At 39.7% G+C, this 21,525-nt stretch overlaps 1 protein-coding gene across 1 annotated transcript; it reads left to right on the top strand.

Moving 5' to 3' along the window:
- Positions 1-690: 690 nt before the first annotated feature.
- Fgl1 (fibrinogen like 1) lies at positions 691-20,255 on the top strand. Its single transcript, XM_052162384.1, has 7 exons — positions 691-753; positions 1,288-1,474; positions 10,606-10,765; positions 11,288-11,385; positions 14,987-15,075; positions 15,245-15,432; positions 20,032-20,255. Exons 1-7 carry the CDS (start codon positions 691-693, stop codon positions 20,189-20,191), a joined length of 945 nt encoding a protein of 314 aa, XP_052018344.1. The 3' UTR covers positions 20,192-20,255.
- The last annotated feature ends 1,270 nt before the right edge of the window (positions 20,256-21,525 follow it).

Raw genomic sequence — 21,525 nt, 5'->3', positions numbered from 1 at the left:
ATTAAGATATCAAGACAGTGTATGGCACTTGGGAGGTAGGTAGAGAGGCAGGTAGGTCTCTGTGAGTTCAAGATCAGCCCAGCATTCATAGGAAGTTCTAGCCCAACCAGGGGACTACAAAGTGATAACCTGTCTCAAAACAAAACAAAACAAAACAAAACAAAACAAAACAAAACAAAACAAAACAAACAAACAAAAAAAACAAAACATGAGAGAAAGAAACAGAGCAATGCACACCAGCCTCCTCTTACAACTTTCTTCTTCTAAATATAAAAATAATCCTCCACTTAGAAGACCAGTATTTCACATCATTGTCTGTTATTCATTTAGCACCTGCTTGTCCAAATAAATTAAAAATATTATCTCAAAATCTCCTCAGGCTGGGCCAAAATATGGTCCTAGGTCGCTCTGCAGAAGGAGCCTGTTGCTTTCGTCATTCTCATGAATTGGTGCCTTTGAGCCCCTGATGAAACTGAACCCTTTGGTGTGCTTGTGTTATTGAGCAGGTGTAATTATTTCTAAGCTTTGATGAGATTGATTCCCATCATTTTGTGTGTCAGAAGCCTGCCTGGTAAGTAGGGGCTACATTTCTGGCTAACTCTCGGGTGCTCTGGAACTTTATCTGGTCTCATGAGAAATCACCTCTTGCATGAAAGGAATCTTTCTCTTGCAGTGCTCTCAGCGGGAAGAATGGGGGAGATTTGCAGCTTTGTCCTCATCACCATTGCTCTGATAATGGGCAGAGAAAGCTGGGTAAGCCTCTTGTGCAGACTGTTGTATCAGTACAGCCTGCTTTCTTTCTAATTTCCAGACAACCTATTGTTAACTTGCCACCACTAAAGTCCAAGGGTGGACGGAATGAGAGAGTTCTGTGGAAACATGTGGCACATAGTAACATCTAAACACTTAAAAAAAAACAGCAAAAACCTCAGGACCCACAACAAATCAATGAAATGTTTTTAAGCTGGTTGTGTTATATCCTCTTCACATGATATCAAGCATTCAAAACTGGCTATAGTAGTTAGCATTGGACTTGGGCTAATATTGAACATCATTGGCATATACTACTAAGATTATCTGAAGGTGATTTCAATGAACTTGTGTCTCCATTTACAAGTCTCAGGAGACAAAGGACTAACTTATTCATAGTTCTTGGAAAAATAAAATGGGCTTCCTAGTTGAAATAGTATTCTGAAATAGGAGTGGGAGACAAAATTGCATCAAGGATTATCTAGGTTATCAGCAACCTTTCTATTCCAAGAACGTGAGATGCCTATTGCTTTGCAGGCCCTTGAGAATGAGAACTGTTTGCGGGAGCAGGTGAGACTCAGAGCTCAGGTGCACCAGCTTGAGACCCGGGTCAAACAACAACAGGCCATGATTGCACAGCTCTTGCATGAGAAGGAAGTCCAGTTCCTGGATGGAGGACAGGAGAACAGTTTCATTGACCTTGGAGGCAAGAGGCATTATGCAGGTCAGCAGCTGTTTTTTCTTAATTTTTTCAACCGTTTGTGTTGTACATCATAGGTAATGATGATACTAAATGTTCAGCGACTTTGCATTTTTTCTTTGTTCAGTTTTGGGGTTTTTTTGTTTGTTTGCTTGTTTGTTTTCAACTTTGAATCTCACTATATAGCTCAGGCTGACCTGGTACTTAACTCTCTTCCTGCCTGGGCTTCCTCAAGTGCTGGTGTGGTGATTTGAATAAGCTTGGCCCAAGGGAAGTAACACTATTAGGAGGTGTGTCCTTGTTAGAGGAAGTGTGTCACTAAAGGGGAGAGCTTGGAGGTCTGCGGCGCTCAAGCTCTGCCCAGTGCAGAGGAGACCCTCCTCCTGGCTTCCTGGAGGAGACAGACCCCTCCTGGCTGCCTTTGGATCCAGATGTAGAACTCTCAGCTCCTTCTCCAGCACCATGTCTGCCTGTGCACTGCCACACTTTCCACCATGACGATAATGGACTGAATCTCTGAACTTGTAAGCCAGCCCCAGTGAAATGTTTTCCTTTCTAAGAGTTGCCTTGGTCATGGTATCTCTTCACAGCAGTAAAGCCCTAAGACAGCTGGGATTTCAGGTTTGCCCCTCACCACCCTCAGCTGACTTCATATCTTGCTAGATAGCTATGCCTATACCAACGATAAGCTGCATGACTCACCTCATCAATTTAAAATGTCTTCTTTTATATGTTACCCTAACCTCTCTAGTATGTGATGTAGAGTTGATATGAATATTAAGTATGATAATTCCTGGGTTATTTTTTTGTTTGTTTGTTTTGAGACGGAGTTTCTCTGTGTAGCCCTGGCTGTCCTGGAACTCACTCTATAGACCAGGCTGGCCTTCAACTCAGAAACCAGCCTACCTCTGCCTCCCAAGTGCTGGGAATACAGGCATGCGCCACCACACCTGGCTCTTAAACTTTGTTTTTAATTGATGTTTTTCCTCCTTACATGTATGTAGTTTTCCATTCTGATTATTTTGAACTGGGTCTCTCTGTTGTCTAGTCTAGGTTCGAATTTCTGAATGAAATCAGTCCTTCTACCTCAACTTCCATAGTAGCTCGGAGCACAAGTGTGTGCTACCCTACCTGGCTCTCCCCTCTGAAAACACAATGAAAAAAATAAATGAATAGAATGAAACAGTGGAAAAAGGAAACAACTTATTTTTAAGGAAAATAAGAATAGGTTTTAAATATGTCTATTTAATGGTTTGACATTTTTTCCTTTTGATTAAACCAAAACTTATCTCCTAGAAATGAAATGATATTGAACTCTAAGCACAGTTATAAACACCACTGCCTCCATCACTATTCCCCAGAGAATAATGTCCCTTTGATTTCCTGTACATAGGAATGGATTCTGTAAGAGTAAACAGTAATAGTTAGAAGCAAAGAGAAGACTGTCTACAGCTCTTTGTTGAGTCTTCTCTGTGGCTGTACTGCAAGTATGTATTTTAATTTCTCTACTTATGAATATCAAGTCCAACTTGATCAATTAACTGGTCGCTGTGTAGGGTTTGGAAGGATGTCCAATGCATTTAAAGATGTTTATTACTATCCTATATGTATGGATGTTTTGCCTGTATGTGTATGCCTGTATATTGTTTGCATGTTTGCTGCCCATAGAACCCAGAAGAGAGAGTCAGACCCCCTGCAACTGGAGTTACAGACAGTTGTGAGATGCCACATTGGTGCTGGGTATTGTACCTGGGTCCTCCTGAAGAGCAGCGAATGCAGAAGATGCTTCTGAAGCATCTCTCTAACCCCAGTCAATGCATTTTTATCTCCCCATTGACTATCAGCATTTTAAAACACAGTTGCCTTTCATGTTTACAGATGAATGGGAATAGGGCAAATAAAAACTGAGAAATTTGTCTGACTATAATCAAAAGTAGGTGCCAGAGACATGTCAATCTTACAGAAATAAAACCTCCCCATTCAGGGAGTACTTTTCATCCCTGAGGAAGAATACCTGTATAGAAACAATTTCAGGGAGAAGGGGTTTATTTTGGTCTACAGTTTGAGGGGATACAGTCCATCATGGCAGGGAAGGCAATGCAGCAAGACCATGACTGGCTGGTCACACAGCACCTGTAGCAGCAAGCAGAAAGTGAAGAGAGGTTGGGTGGGGCATTACACCTCAAACCCATCCCCAATGACCCATTTTCTCCAGCAGAGCTCTACCTCCTGCAAGCTCCACAGTCTCCCAAAACAGGGTCACCATCCAAGGACCAAGTATTTGAATGCATGGGTCTGTGAAGACACTTAACATTTAAACCACGTGTGTGACTTAGAGTCGTGAGAACTACAGAGCTAGATGTCGGGAAAAGACTCCCTTTCCCTACCTTTACCCAGATTCTAATCTTTCCCTGTTCGAACTGCTTGCCCAGAATGCCTCACGTTCTGCTGCCCAACTGACTTAGTTTAAAATTCTATTGCTGTGGTAGGAAAAACAAAACAAAAACAAAACAACTTGGGGAAGGAAAGGGCTATTTCATCTTAACAGTTTCTACATTACAGTTCATCACTGAAAGAAATGAGGGCAGGAAGCTGGAGGCAGGAGCTGAGGCAGAAGCCATGAAATACTACTGCTCACTCTCACCCAGCATGCTTTGCTTACCCTGCTGTATCGCCAATCACAATAGGCTGGGCCCTCCCACATTAATCACCAATCAAGGAAATGCATCACAGGCTTGCCCATTGGCCAATCTGGTTGGGAACACTTTCTCAATGGAGGTTTCTTCTTTCCAGACGATTCTTGCTTGTGTCCAGTTGACATAAAAATAGCTTTCACAGGAGCGTCTTGATATTTAGGCATGCCCCGCTCCCTGCCATGTTTTCTCAGCTCCCCTTCAGAGATCAGAGAAGGTCAGAGCCTTTGGCTTGCCATAGGACAGCTATAGCACAAGGATAGCTGGGGCTCCGGAACACGTAACCCAATTAGGATATTTCAGGCTAAAGGGCCCTGGGAAACACAAAGGGATAGTTTGAAGAAGTCCCATGAGCAAAAACACAGAAATTGCATTCTAAGAAGAAAACAAAGATATAAGAAGTTAATATTATATTATTATTATAATATAAGAAGTTAAGACAGTAAACGAAGGGTCAAGCAACATCTTTAAGGAATCAGACTCTGTACATATTCATAGAAGACAGTGATTATCTGCCACAGCCACTCATTCAAAGTAACCGGTGATCTTCTCAAGTGCTCATGCTTATCAAAAACTGGGAGGGGCCTGAGAATTCACTCAAACTAACAAGCTTGCCCGTATGGATCTCACAGAGAGCTACAGCTGATGGGTCAGAGGTATAAGTTCTATGTTTGCATTAATGTCCCGTCTTCTCACATCCCAAGGATTCATGTGAGCAGTTTTAGGGGCTATGTCACAACATTCTGGGATGAAGAAACTCCAGTATTTTATAGTGGGTTAAAGGTGTCAAGGTAGGTAGATGTTATCTTTATTTTAGAGTGCAGCAAAGAGAGCAATGTCTGTCCAGAAGGAGATGTTATCTCAACATCAGGCTGTCTGCCATACAAGTACGCTTTAAACACAGTCTAAAATATAAACTCTGTTGAAAAAAAATGTACACAAATGTAAGTGACCTATGGGGAATTGTCTACAAACATTGCCTCCATTCAGTGTCAGACTAATTCATGAAGCATCACTGCAGGTCAGAAAATAATTTGTAAATTGGCTATTGGACGTGGATGAAAATGTTTAATAATCAGGTCAGACTTCTTCACCAAGTTTTTTTCCATGACTGAGATGGGAGGGGGGAAAGCGTGGGAAAGTGAGGCACATAGGATCAAAATACACCACGTATGTGAGATATGACAAAAGATTATTTCACACACACACACACACACACACACACACACACACTGGTTATAGGTACTGTGGTGTAGCCAGACAAGGAAAGACTGAGGCTTAGGTGCTAAAAAAAAATCCAGTCTCTGTCTTGAGAGTGCTGGGATCTGAGAAACAATAGGTACTAAGGAATAAAGCTGGGCAGTGGGGGCCTACACCTTTAATCCCAGCACTTGGAGGCAGAGGTAGGCGGATTTCTGAGTTCGAGGCCAGCCTGGTCTACAGAGTGAGTTCCAGGACAGCCAGGGATGCACAAAGGAATAAAGCAATAAATCAGTTCCTGGAAAATAAAATTAAAATGTCAAAATCAGAGCAAGATTGACTGTGCAAACAGGAGTGAGGTCAATAAGTTACATATGATATGTTTTGTGTGTGTGTGTGTGTGTGTGTGATGATAAGATGAGTAATGGTAATTCTAGATGCCTGTTTCTGGATATAACACAAAATAAATCTAGAAGTCAATATATTTGCATTTAATAGTCTTCATATGTGATCCAGGCATGAGAGGGAAGAAGATATAAAATCTGAAATATAGATATGGTTTGATTGTACTTTGATTTTTAGCATAGTTGCAAGGGCTAACATACAATCAATATAATAAAAATTTTAATAAAAATGTAATAAAGGGGCTAGAAAAATGGCTCAGCAATTAAAAGCACTTTCTTTCACAGAGAACATGGGTTCAATCCCCAGCATTCACATGGTGGCTCCCATCATAGTTCCAGTTCCAGGGGTTCAACACCCGCCCTGGGCACCAGGCAGGCACGTGGTACACGTACATACATACCCAGACACATTAAATCAAACCTTAAAAAAAATAATTAATTAAAAACAAACTTGAAGTGAACTATAGCATAACAAAGTTTATATTCTGGTGTCCTTAAATTTTAAGAAGTCTGTTCATGCACATGATTTGCATAAATTAGCTGTCTTTGTTTTTATTTATAAGACACTATACTGTTAGTAAATTAGTTATTTCTCTGAACTATAATTCATCACATGCCAGCAAACATCTAATTACATACAAGCTAGTAATTTTGACAAATAATGTATAAATCACATATGTTCATAGCATGTAATTAAACTATCTTTTTTAAACACGTGGGGGATAATGAGTTAAAAGTTATCGTATCAAACTCACGTTCAGGGGTGACAATCGCGACACATCTGTTTGGCTAATGACTTGGGCTGCAGCTCTACATCGGCCTCTACAGAAGCTTCTAGTTTCCATGGCAGTTTCCTGAGGCAGTATGGGTAGTGGCTAAGGTGAACTCTTAGACACCCAGTTCAAAGTCCCTTTGGCTGCTCGTGGCCCCTGGGCAAATTAGTTAACCGCCTCTGTGTTTCATGTTCCTCCTCATAAAGTGGGAAAAATAAGTCTTTTTATTTGCGGTAAAGATTGAATGAATTAAGATTTCTAATATAACATTTAGCCTAAAAATTAATGTCATCCATGCCCGGACGTGACCATCTGCTGTCCCCCCTGCTCTTAGACATGACATCCCATTCGCTCTGGGTCACAAGAACATGGCGGTCTCCTGTGAGCCAGTATCTTTTTTCCTTCTCACTTTTCTTCTTCTGTCATCTGGGAATTGAGGATAACTATGGTAAGGCTAGCTCTGGCATATCCGCAGAATGCTTTGTGAGCCAGTAGGTGACCCCTGTTGCTAACATTTAAAAAAGAAAATTAAGAATGAAAGGCATTCCAGGAATGACTGGACGGTACTCCTCTGTCATCCCAGTGTTGAGGAAACAAATGCAGGCTGGGAAGTTAAAGTTAACTGGACTAGTAAAAGCAGGATAGCCTGGAATAGTCATACTCTTTAAAAAAAACAAAACAAAACAAAAAAAAACAAAAAACAAAAACTCCGGGAGGTGGTGGCGCACGCCTGTAATCCCAGCACTCTGAGAAGCAGAGGCAGGTGGATTTCTGAGTTCGAGGCCAGCCTGGTCTACAGAGTGAGTTCCAGGATAGACAGGGCTATACAGAGATACCCTGTCTCGAAAAAACCAAATCCAAAAAATCTTAACAACAACAACAACAACAACAACAACAACAACAACAAAAAAGCAAACCAAAAAAAAAACAAAAACAAAAAAAAAAAAAAAAACCCGAAGCAAACCAAACATCAACATGGTTGGGGGCAGGGAGAGTCTTTTTCAGCCTTAGGTTTTCAACTTTGAGCTTCAGCCACTGCGACAAGAAGAAAAGGATACTACACTCTTGCTAAGCTGGGGATGTCACTTTGGGAAGCCTAAGCACTGTCTTCCTCAAGCTTTCACTTGCTTTCTGCACGTGAAAGAAACTAGTTATATACAGCCAGTGTAATGCGGTTCATCAGAGAGAAGCTTGAATGGGCTTTTATCTTTTGGCACATGAGCCTTCAAGAATCATGACTTTTAAAAAGTCCAACAAAGGGCTGGAAAGATGGCTCAGTACTTAAAGAGCACATACAGTTCTTGGAAAATACCTAAGTTTGCTTCCCAGCAATGCCAGGCAACTCACAACAGCCTGTAACTTCAGCTCCAGGGAATCTGATACCCTCTTCTGGCCTATACTCATTCACTCATGTACAGACACCCCCAAAACCTCTGCCACAGATATACACATGATTTTGAAAGTAGGTAAAATGTTTTATAAGTCCGAGTGATTCACAGCTTCTTCAACCTGTCCTTGTCCCACCCGTGCATCTGTGTATGGAGAGGGTTGACATGCCTCAAATATATTATCTGGTTGGTAGACTTTAAAATTAATTTTCTTTAATTTTTAATTTATGTGTGTGCACGTGTATCTGCCATGTGTGTGGACACCCCAAGAGGACAGAAGAGGGCGACTTACCCGGTGCATAACAAAAGGTTGTGAGCGACCATGTGGGTGTTGCAAGCCAAGCCTGCAAGAGCAGCAAGTGCCTCCAGCCCCTCTAATTGATACGTTAATCTCTAAATTGACCAAAATTTCTGGGTTCCTGCTATCACTTTTTAAGCCACATCTCTCTCATGACAAGCTCCTTAAATTGTTCTTTATAAGCTGTTAGCTTTTTTTTATTATTTTGTTTTTGCTTCTTGTTTAGTTTCTTCCATTAAAAGCTTTTCCTCGGGGATGTTTATTGTGTTTGGCATTTTCTTCTGAGGAGAAGGACATTTTTTAAAAAACAAACAAGTAAGAGCTGGCATGAAACAAAAACAAACAGAAAGTGTTGGCAGAAATCCCTGTATTCGTGAAGTTTTTCCAAAGCAAGTTAGAGTTAATCATTTCCATATTTTCCTGGAAAAGAGTCTGAACTTTGTGAGTCTTGGTTGTTCAGCCCTTTAGATAGGAGATCAATTATAAACGAGGAGCTCTTTCCTAACCCAGGGAAAATATGCTTTTAATGAAAGTCTTCTGCGATACACTGACTACAATACATACGCTTTTAGATACCATGGAGTGGATTGTACATGGGCATCTTCTCCTTGGTCTGCTGCCTGCAGGGTCCCTGTTATAATCCAGCGCACATAAAGAACTTATGTTTTTGAATCTTGAAAATAAATGCAAGAACAAAGCCTAAATCGCTACAAAGATCAAGAGCTCACCAACGGTTGTGCATGATTGAAATCAGCCTTGTGGAGTCTATTTATCGTCTCTCCTGAGTCCCACTACCCACTCTACTTAATTAATATGATATGCTTCATATTGTCGAAAATGTGGCATCCAAACAGGGAACTAAACAATTTTAAAAAACACTCTGTGAGACTTATATAATTCAGTCATAAGACAATTTTTAAAGAGGAAAATAACAAAATGATAAAAGTAAAATAGGAAAGAGATTTTTATATAATTACTTTCAAGAGTCTGTGCCTGGCGATTTTTTTGGGACCACTTTTTTGTAGTGGGCTCTGCTCCAATCATGTGCAAGCTGCCTGGGCATCTATATAACACTTAGTCATACCTCCCAGATCTGCTCAAATCAGCCTAGAGCAGTGTCTCTCAACCTTCCCAATGCTGCAGCCTTTTAATACAGTTCCTCACATGTGGTGACCCCAGCCCTAAAATTATTTTCACTGCTACTTCATAACTGTAATTTTGCTACTGTTATGAATTATAATATAAATCATTTTGGAGATTTACCAAAAGGGTCACAGCCAACAGATTGAGAACCATTGGCCTAGAATGAACCCCAGTGGGTATTAGTTTGTCCTGCCTTAAGTGACTTAAAAAAAGAAAAAAAATTACTTTATTGGCAACTAACTGGTAGCTATTTAACTTCAAAGACAAAGAAATGCCAAGGCAAAGAAAAATGCAAGAATTAAAGGGAGCATAAAAGCTTGCAGTTTTTAACAAAAACATCCAAGAATATGTGAGTTACTTAAAAGAAATGTAGCAAAACTTAAAGATTATAAAAACTTAAGAGGGGGCTGGAGAGATGGCTCAGCAGTTAAGAGCATTGACTGCTCTTCCAAAGGTTCTGAGTTCAAATCCCAGCGACCAGCTCACAACCATCGTAATGAGATCTGACGCCCTCTTCTGGAGTGTTGGAAGACAGCTACAGTGTATTTATAATAAATAAATAAATAAATAAATAAATAAATAAATAAATAAATACAAAAAACAACAGAAAATTCAGGAATAATTTAAAAAACAAAATAAAAACTTAACAGTATTACTGTTTGGTGTCCATTCCCAAATATTCAATAAAACCAAGTCAAAATAATTCATATTACAATATTTGTAATTGGGCAGGTAAGCTTCACTATGCTGTCACGCTTAAGTACAAAGCAATATACTGAATACAAATGACTTGCTTTTTAAAATGTATTTATTTATGTCTATGAATGCTTTATCTGCATATACATCTGCATGTCAGAAGAAGACATCAGACACATAATAGATGGTCATGAGCCACCATGTGGTTACTGGGAATTGAACCCAGGACCTCTGGAAGAAGAGCCAGTGCTCTTAACCCCTGAGCCATCTGTCCAGCCCCATAAGTGGTTTGTTTATAACCTACTTTCTCCAAAAATAATAAATGCTACTTATTTCATTCATTCCCTCCTTATCATTCCAATCTCATGATCAAGAAGTCAAATGGTAATTAAATCATAGCAAAGAAAACACAATTTTCTGAATATCAACTAGAAGATGCACAAGACGGCATTTTAAGAACTAATTATGCTTAGAACTATTTCCTTTTATCTATCTCCAGTGATACTGAATTTCAGGAATAAAGACATAATAAATGTTATATTATCTTGTTTTGTAAACAGATTGTTCAGAGATTTACAATGACGGATTTAAGCAGAGTGGATTTTACAAAATCAAACCTCTTCAGAGCCTAGCAGAATTCTCTGTTTATTGTGACATGTCTGATGGAGGAGGATGGACTGTAATTCAGAGACGATCTGATGGCAGTGAGAACTTTAACAGGTAACTGCTTTTTGTTTTGGGAGCTTTGGGGTGGGGATGGGGGGGGGAGGCTGTGCTTTTTTGCTTTTTGTTTTGTTTTGGTTTTGTCTTTTTTTGCTTGATTGTTTCTTTTGTTTCTGTTTTGTTGTTGTTGGTTTTTTGTTTTTGTTTTTTTGAGACCGGGTTTCTCTGTGTAGTCCTGGCTGTCCTAGAACTCAATCTGCAGACTTGACTGGCCTCCAACTCAGAGATCCACCTGCCTCAGTCTCCCAGGTGCTGGGATTAAAGGTGCGCACCACCACTGCCTGGCCAACAGGTAACTGCTTTTAACTAGTAACTATTTTGGCATAGCATATGTGAGATTTGTGAGTTAAGCCTTCTTATGCCTCAGATTTATTCATGTGATGGAAACGTTCTCATTTTTAAGTAACAGAGTGAGTAAGCTACTCAAGAGAATATTGGAGATGAGAGAACGGGAGGGATACTTAGGCACTGCAGTTATCTGTATTTGGATAAAACTGACATTCAGTGTAAACTTTCCAGGGGTTGGAATGACTATGAAAACGGCTTTGGAAACTTTGTCCAAAACAATGGCGAGTACTGGCTGGGTAACAAAAACATTAACTTGCTGACTATGCAAGGTAAGGTTTGCTCTTGCGTGCAGGAAGCACATCTTAAACTCGACCCCCAGTACTATGAAACAAAACCCATGTAATATTTCCCACTGACTCATAGGCAATGGGAAAAACTCGGTATCTGTCATGACCTTATTTTTAGATGTAATGATTCTTGCTGAGCCACAATCCCATTTGTAAAATGTTGCTTAAAACAGGAAAGAGAGGAAAAGAAACTAGGTTGGTAGAGAATATATATATTTTCTGGTGTATATTTTCTAATCCTTGAATGGAAATGTGTTGTCAAAACCACTTTTAAAGACATGAGTCTCTCTCTCTCTCTCTCTCTCTCTCTCTCTCTCTCTATATATATATATATATATATATATATATATATATATATATCAGTTAGACTGCCTGTATCTCCAACTCCAGGAAAGCTGGTGCTCATTCTGGCCTCTGAAGGCACCCGCACATGTGGCATTGCTCACACAGACACCTACATATAGATATAAAAAATAAGTCTTGAAAAATGTTGTGGTCTGACCCCTCCCCCACCCCAGCATAGCTGTAGACATTTTGTTCGACACCTGCCAATCACTGACACAGAGAAGTGACTTGGCTCAGAGCAAGGACATGCTGACCACATACCCTGTTTTGTTCTGTGTGTTATGAATGTTCTATATGAGTTTTGCTAATCTTAAGACAGTCTACAAAGCTTTATGTAGGACCCATCACATCTAGGTCAATATGAACTATTAGCTGACTACCGGGCACAGAGCTAGCTTCTAGTACCTGCGTATGGCTCATTGTTGTTTCTGTGGGGTTTTTTCCTTCATAAACCTGCTCTGGGAAATGTTTGATGACACAGTTCAGACAATCCTGAGCTACATCCCCGGTCTGACCAGTATTAGGCTGTGCATTCAACAAACCATCCCTGTTTAGCTGAGATCAGTGCTCTTGTGGTTTATAGCAGAAAGCATAAACTAGATAAAGTAAATCGTGAGCCTCTATACAATTCTCCCATGCATAGTCACTTGTGTTACCATAGAGTTTGATATTTGTATGCAATTTCATGTTCGATAACAACTCTTTGGTATTTATTTTTTATATCCTTTGGCTCCCATCCATCCTCCTCCTTACCTTACTTACAGCTTGAGGCTGTAGTCAGCCTCACTTAGGTACAGTGCTCAGTGTCTTCACACTGGCAACACACGAGCCTATTGTTCTAGCCCAGCTCAGGCAACGACTGGAAGTCTATATTCGAGGTCGTCAGTGGGGTACTGATTACGAGGGTCTTGGAGTCGTAAGACTGGTGGCTGAAGAGTTTGTACAGCCCTGATATGTCATACTTTACCCCATGATCCCTGCTCTCTAAATCTACAGAAGGCTTCCTTTCCCTCAAACTATAAACTATCCTCATTTTAAGACAGAGTTTGTGTGTGTGTGTGTGTGTGTGTGTGTGTGTGTGAAATATGTAATGTTTATCATGCAATTCTGTCTCTTTCATAGATCAGTAATTTTGTGGGTCATTGTTTAAGCTATGGAAATCCCAGGCTGGAATCCTTGTGTCATTCCAAGCATGTGAAATTCAATGTTATTTCTCAAGTAATTTCTATAAAGTATGTTTTGCTGGCATGGGCATTTTCAACAAATCTGACTGCCCTTCATCTTTTCTTGTTTGGTGCTGGATGTTGCACATGGCAAGCGTGTGTTTTAACATATATCTATATCCCGTCCCCAAGGGACCTAGTTATTCAGGGGGTTGAGGAGGACCAAGCCTGGGTGAGAAAGGGGAGTGAGACCAAGCGAAGGGTTGTCGTTGTCAAGGTCTGTTTAATGAAAGGCTGAAAGCCTGGTTATGAACACACAGTGAAAAGGGAATAGGGAGGGGCTGAGGGGGAATGCTAAAGGCACAGAAAGAGGGAAGGTCATCTGGGGCGGATGCTGACTGCAGGCTTGAAACATCTAGCAGTTTTTCTGGAATGCTGGTTCTGCCTAGACAACCCCAGGGGTTCAGCCAAGATAATGACTGGTTGATTCTCATGACCAGCCTTGTGTGAAGGGGAGGGGGGTTCGGCTCCCAACAAAGGATCAGTGGATTTTCAAGGTGAGAGCTGTTGAAAGTCTGGTTTCCCACAGTTTGGTCTCCCACATATCTACATGTTGAAACCAGGCCCTTGCACATGACAACCGTGTGTTCTATCATCTGTCCTTTCATTTTCTCATTTGCTGTTGGAACTGACTGCTCTTAGGTAGTATAGAGAAATGGATCTATCAGCTCCATACCTTGCCTAGCTCAAACAATAGAAATTGCCTTTGTCCTTATATTCTTTAATTTTGACAGCAGTTAAGCTACTCAGATTGCCTCTGAAAATAGCTTTATTCCTATTACATAAGGTTCCCCCCACATTGGAACTGTCAGCAAGCATAATTATTTAGATAATTGCTATAATCTAATAATTTATTATATTTTATATATGATATATTTTATATAAATATGTCTTTATATATTATATAATATATAAAATGATAATGATTTATTATAATAATAAATAAGTTTATAATAACTTCTGAAATGATCTCTAATTGTAAGTTTATTGGCAAAACACTTAGACAGTTATATTTTTAAGAATGTATAGTATTGTCTCTCCACTAACACAAACTTTTGAGGACAACTGACATTTCCCATCCTACTGTGCCCATCCCTGTCACTGACTTGGTCCTATGAGGTAAATTCGTGCTTTTAGAGAGCTCCACCTGAAGAAACCACCCCCTCAATACTTGTCCCAGAAAGAAGAATCCAGAATTTTCAACGAACCAGATTTTGAACCCATTCAATGTTTTTCTTTCTCTGCCCCTTTGTTGCTAAGCGAGGGGGGGGGGGAGGGAGATTGGGGGAGGGGTAGGGGAGGGGGCTAGGAATGGCTTTTTACAGTAGATGTAGGCAAAAAAAAGGTCGGATGCATGATATGGGTTTCCACAAGGTCAAAGGCCCTTGACTGCCAGTCACTGGGTATGGAGATAGGAGATGGGTATCAACTCACGGAGATCCTCCTACCTCTGCTTCGTGAGTCTGGGATTAAAAGCATGAGCCACCATCTCCTGCTTCAAGCTTACATTTAAGACTACTTTTTTTTTTTCAGATCTTTCCCTTTCCTTCTTCCTCTTTTGAGTATTTCAAGACAGGGTTTCTCTGTGTAGCCCTGGCTGTCCTGGAACTCACTCTATAGACCAGGCTGGCCTCAAACTCACTGTCTCTGCCTCCCTAGTGCTAGTATTAAGGGTATATGCCATTAACACCAGACTAGATTTCTTAACTAAAAATGGCATCTTTGGTTTTTTTTTTCCCAAAGTAAATCATAGTATTATTTTTTTTTATTCTTTACTTAGTAGATTTTTTTTCCACTTCACTATTTAGCTGTCATTGTTTTCAAGTAAAATAAACAATAACATGTTCACATTGTATGGCAGTGGCGTCACTGTTTATTCTTTGAAAACTGATCCATGGAAGAAGTAAAACAAACCCACCATTTATTTTTAAGCCTAGTCAGTGTAACATCACACATTAAAAACCAAACAAACAGAACTACAGCTTCTTACGGCTTTTTTCATTTGTTTATTCTAGGAGACTACACTTTAAAAATTGACCTGACAGATTTCGAGAAAAACAGCCGCTTTGCACAATACAAAAGTTTTAAAGTTGGCGATAAAAAGGTACTAAAAAGTTTGTATCCACAATGTCTTGAGCTAATGTTGAAAATACGCAACAAAGCCCCGAAGTCTGTGGAAATAAAAATATGCAATATAACCTGTTTTGTTTATTGAACATGTTTTCAAAATGTTTCCCACTGATAGTAAAAAATGGCTCTTTTTTTTCCTTTAGTCTTTTTATGAACTGAATATTGGAGAATATTCTGGCACAGCAGGAGACTCCCTGTCGGGAACATTTCACCCTGAAGTGCAGTGGTGGGCTAGTCACCAAAGGATGAAGTTCAGCACGTGGGACAGAGACAATGACAACTACAAAGGGAACTGTGCTGAGGAAGAGCAGTCTGGATGGTGGTTTAACAGGTTGGACTCTCTGTAATGGCTCTAATGACACCTCACTGATGGGCCGTAATTATAACGAGGGACGTAATGTTGGCCTTGTTTGTGATATTGTTAAGTAATCCTCCTTCCTAGAATTCCTCAGCTTTTGAAGGTGCTTCTGAAGACTTGCTCATTGTGTCTGTTAGCGAAGCCTGGACAATACAGCAGAGAATATGAGTATGTGTGGCATCCCTGCAATCCCAGCACTTGGAGGCAGAGACGGGAGCCTCACCACAAACTCAACACCTGTCTGGTTCACAGGTCAACTTCAAGGCTAGTCTGAGCCACTTAACACGATCCTGTCTTGAAAACAAACAATTACATAAAAGATACAAACAAACCAAATTCTCCAATAATATGTCATGGAAATAAATCAAATTTCTTTTTCTTTTTAAATCATGTATTTATCTTATGTATATGAGTACACTGTAGCTGTCTTCAGACACAACAGAAGGGGGCATTAGATTCCCATTACAGATGGTTGTGAGCCACCATATGATTGCTGGGAATTGAACTCAGGACTTCTGGAGGAGCCGTCAGTGCTCTTAATTACTGAGCTATCTCTCCAGCCTTTTACTTCTTTTTAAGTTTATTTTTATTTTATGTACATTGTTGTTTGGACTGCATGTATATCTGTGTTATGTTGCCGGAAGCTCTGGAAGTAGTGACAGACAGGTGTGAGCTGCCATTCAGGTGCTGAGAATTGAACCTGGGTCTTTGAAAGAGCAACTAGTGCTCTTAACTGCTGAGCTATCTCTCCAGCCCTCAGACTGCAAGGACGTTTTTTGCAAACTGGTTACTGTTGAGTTATAAGCAGAATGCCACAACTGGACGAGAGGAAGTAGAGAGCATACATACAGTAATGTTTAAAATAATATTATAATAAAGTTAAACGTTAAAGAGAAAGAAAAAAAAGGAAGGAATTTGTGATACTCTATCAATAATCATCTACTTCTTCTCACAGCCCTATATCTTACAAGATAACCACTGTTACTGCTGTAATTTAAATGCTATTTTTCTTTCATATTAACTTTTATCAGTTCATTGAATGCAAGCCTTCCCAGTCTAGGGTAGATTGCCACAATAGTCTTGAAACTTAATCCTAGCGCAGCCGCTCTTTGAACACTTCCACACTATCATCAAGGTCGTTCTTTTGAGTGTGGAGGAACTGGGGCGCTGGGTTCTGAGGTTCAAATCCAGGGCCTTGTGGCTCCTAGGTAAGCACTGTACTACTGAGTGCACACCCTGGCTTCGGATACTGATTTCTTCATCTTATGAACCTGGGGTATGCTTCTTCTTTTTTATTGTCTTTCTCTGCCCTCTCCCCACCCCACTTTGAACAGAAACTCATGTAGCCCAGGTTGGCAGAATTACAGGCAGAAGCATCAACGACTGACTGACTTTAGAGTGGTATATTTAATGCAGATATAATGAGTTTAAATTATTTCCATCAGTTAAGGTAAATATATACAGGTGTAAAAATAGTAGATTTCCCCCTGGGTTTTACTTTTCCAAAAGTTGACTCTATTTAACATTTGGTCAGTTATTAGGAAAACAGATTGCACATGCATGCGTGCATGTGCAAGTTTACACACACACACACACACACACACACACACACACACGATGTGAAAAGAAAAGAAGAAAAATCGCTTTCTCCTACTGTGAAAACTTGAAACAAAGTGATAGTCTTCCCTTGTGACTTTCTTGTTCTTAAAAAAAATGTTCTCTAAGTAAGCATTATTTAAGACTTACCTACGGTTAACAATGTTGTCTGTGAACATTCACTAATGTCTGGCTTTGAATAGTCTATAAGAAATAATCGTTAACATTACTGAGATCTAACATGGGTACAGTGCCCGTTTGGTTGATTGTTCTGTGCCCGAATGGCAGGTGCACACACATTAAGGAAGACAAATAAATGTTAGAGTTGACTTTAGAAATAGGGGTTGAGGAGAACAATTCAGTAGCAGGAAAGCACGCAAGAACTACAGGTCAACCTAGAAAGTACATTATTCCAGAAGCCTCGTCTTTACTCGTCTCTGTGTCACATCTAATCTATGCGATTTGGTGGCACTTATCAGTGTCCCTGGTTATTGAGTCTGAAATTGAAGCGCCCCCTATAGGTTTTTGTGTGTATAGTTCAGCCCCACAATTAGGTAGGAGCCTAGTTACAGCTTCCTCTTTCTGTCCTGAATGCGTATGCCCTCTGCCTTTTCCACCAGGAAAGACTCCAACCCCGTGAATCATTTGTCAGCATAACTCCTTCTTCCCTTAAGTTGTTTTCATATGGCATTTAGTCATAACCAATAGAAAAAGAACTAAAACACTCATTGTTGCCTCTTCTGCCTTGCGGCCTCCTGCTTAATGCAAGTGTAATCCCCCTACATCCGACGCCCCACACCTGCAAGCTGCCAGCTGCTTCCTTACCAATCTCCAATAACTAGTGTCAAGTCCAGGCTACAAACTGAAGGCTACTGAAACGCCGGTCTCGGAATACTAAGTAGTGGGCCCTACAGCCTATTTCTCAATAGGCTTCAGATCAGACCAATTATAAAAGTTTATATAGCAGATGCCTGTATATTAGATAATGTAAGTATATATATAATAGATGATGTATATGTAATAATATGTAATGTATATGTAATAGATTATAATAATAATGTAAGTATATATATGTAATAGATAATGTAAGCATATATATACATATGTGTATCTATATATACATACATATAGTACATACATACATACATACATACATATACTTGGGCATATAGAGATATGCCCAAGTATTTATTCTGGAGGTTTTTCTTTTTAAATGTTACTTCTCATGGTACTTTGAAAACACAGTAGAGACTGAATCCCTGCAGATTTAGTATGCATGGTTCTAATTAGTCCTAACCATTCAAATTAGGGTGGCTGCCAGGGTTGCCAATAAAACTAAATCATGAGCTTAGTGATGACCCATGCCTGCTACTTTGCATTTATGAATGAATTATAGGCTTTTCTGATTCAATGTTTTTTCCCAGAGGATTTTTTTCCCCAGAACTGCTTCTGAATATTCTTTTCATAGCCTACAGGCTGATAGATGTTCATCCATTATAGCAATAAATAAATATACAGTGATTAATATTATATCAGGAAAATTAGCACAAACTGTAACATGAAATTTTTGTATGCCAAGGGCAGATGTACTTCAAAGAGGAAGAAGGAAATGTTTGAGTTTTGTGATAATCAAACAAACCTATCTAGATTGGTGCCGTAGATGTAAAAATTTAATTTGGCAACCTAGACAAAAAAAAAATTATTCAATGATAGCTAGGAAAGTTTTAAAAGAAGGTTTGGGCCCTGTTTGCTTACCTCCAAGATTAAAATATTTGATATGCTAACAATTCAAAGAAGAGATTTGAGTTGTGAAAGTCACATCTGACCAAGCCAGCTCAGTCAAGTCAACAGGATCTCGAGGGAGAGAGGAAAGAAAGATTGAAAAGAAAAAGACAGTTAGACAACTTTGAAACACGACTCCAGCCAGTGCCGTGGCTGAAGCTGGGTTTCTTTTTTCCCAGTCTGCTTTTAAATCATTCTAGGTACACACAAATAATATCAGTCCTACAAAAATATGGCCAGTCCTAAGGCATAAACAAAGTAATACATTAACAAACAAGGCAATAATCAAAGAAATTAAACAAGGCAATAAACATAGTCCTGTGATCACTTTGTCTAGAGGTTTATCAGGATGACCAAAATATAAGGAATACAATAAATTCCTCCACTGTATTTACCTTTAGCCTATTTCTTAGTCCTAGTCCAACGTCAAATTCCTGCCAAATTCCTAGAAGCTGCCCCTAAAGCTCTCCTCACACATCTTGGCCATAGATTGGAGAACTTGGAAGCACTAGCTACCCAGGAAGCTGCAGTAGAGACCCTCCCCCAGGCTTACTTTGCTAATCACGCCTTCGTGGCCAACCACGAGGTTAACTCTGTTCAACAGGAAGGGTGTAGCTCAAGGTTACAAAGAAGTTTTTCTTTGATTTTCCCCCCCCCTTTTTGTTTAAAAGCTACTAAGAACTGAAATACTAAGCCAAGCAGTGGTGGCTTTAATTCCAGCACTTGGTAGGCAGAGGTAGGAGGCTCTCTGAGTTTGAAGCCAACCTGGTCTACAGATCCAGATTCAGGACAGCCAGGACTATCCAGAGAAACCCTGCTTCAAAAAAACGAAAAAGGGGAAAGAAAGAAAGAAAGAAAGAAAGAAAAGAAAAGAAAAGAAAAGAAAAGAAAAGAAAAGAAAAGAAAAGAAAAGAAAAGAAAAGAAAAGAAGGAACCAAGATACTTAATTTTCAACATACTCCAAGTGGTTTGGGATGAATCCTCATACTTACTATGGGACCAAAACTCGCCTGTTTAAATAGCAACATTTGTTTGTAGAAAAGTCTCAGGTTTGGAAACATGAAAGGTTGTTTTTTTGTGTGTGTGAGAAATGGCAGAAATCATTATCTAGAAGTTCTAATTATTTCTTAGCCAGATAGTTTCTCAATTGTACTTTAATTCTCATCACTCTATTTTCTTCTGTTCTCCCACTAGGTGTCACTCTGCAAACCTGAACGGTGTTTACTACCGCGGTCCCTACACAGCAGAAACCGATAGTGGTGTTGTCTGGTACACCTGGCGTGGGTGGTGGTATTCCTTGAAATCTGTGGTTATGAAAATTAGGCCAAGTGATTTTATTCCAAATATTATTTAGTTGTCCCCGCTTGGATCTCCTTCCTGTAATTCATCTCGGTTTTAAATATTGGAAAAACATAACAATTCTGAATAATACACTCATGGCGATGGTAATCCTGTGTGACTTCTCATTCTTCATACTGCCTTTATTACTTAATACACTTTAAGGTCAGCAGTTGCACAATATCCACCAAATAAATGTAGATTTTGTTAATGTTTACTGAATTCCTGTGTGCATACAGATATGAGAAGAGTTCAAACTGTATAGAAAACACCATAGACTAATTAACATGATTAAATAATAACCCACTGGGCAGTGGTGGGGCATGCCGGCACTTGGGAGACAGAGGCAGCAGATTTATGAGTTCAAGGCTAGCCTGGTCTACAGAGTGAGTTCCAGGACAGCCAGGGCTATACAGAGAAATCCTGTCTCAAGAAAACCAATACTACTACTACTACTACTGCTGTTGATGATGATAATAATAATAATGATAATAATAAATAACCCAAGCTTAAATTTGTAATAATAAATCTCATATGCCTGGGTGTGTTAGTGCACGCCTTTAATCCATGCACTTGGAAGGCAGAGACAGGTGGATCTCTGAGTTCATGGCTGACCTGGTTTACAGAGTGAGTTTCAGGGCAGCCAGGAAAGACTACACAGATAAATCTTCTTTAGGAAAAGAACCAAAATAAACCAATAAATCATATATAATGTGACTGACAGAGTGTCAAAAATCCGGCAAATTATGATATTTTGCACAAATCAACTATATATGTATTGCAAGTTGGGCTTTGGATTAAAGTCTCTGACTACAGAGTTAAACTGTTAAGCACAATCTAAGCTCTTCAATGGTATAAACACTACTCACATCTTCAGGATATTCCTGTAGCTTGCACCTTTCTTCATAGGCCTTATTTTACACAAGATGTTAGTGGACAATGGAGACATAGCCCGAGATCTCATATGACTTCATAGGGCAGCCCTGGGAGTCGTTACTATTGTCGTTTAACTGAGCTGAGAATGTGTGCAGCTGGGTTTTGGTTATAAGGTTAGCAAGAAAAAAAAATACCAAAAACTCAAATTCAAGTAGTTTGGCACTAGGTAAAATTACTTGCCACTGTCCTACAGCAATGAATGGATCTTCTTGAGTAACTCTGGATTGGAGTTTCTTAAGTGAGGATAAAAGAAAGATCTTCCAAACACTATTTGCATGCCTACCTTGTACCAGGCCCAGAAGATGCAGCTTGAGCCCACACAGCTAAGGGAGAAAGACACATGGCAACCACGTAAACACGAAATTGTAAGTTGTTGTTGTTGTTTTTACCACAGAGTCAATCATAGGCAGAGCA

This window comes from Apodemus sylvaticus, chromosome 18 (assembly GCF_947179515.1).
Source record: "Apodemus sylvaticus chromosome 18, mApoSyl1.1, whole genome shotgun sequence".
NCBI lineage: Eukaryota > Metazoa > Chordata > Mammalia > Rodentia > Muridae > Apodemus > Apodemus sylvaticus.
Note: the sequence above shows the minus strand (reverse complement) of the source record. Positions and strands in the feature narration are given on the sequence as shown.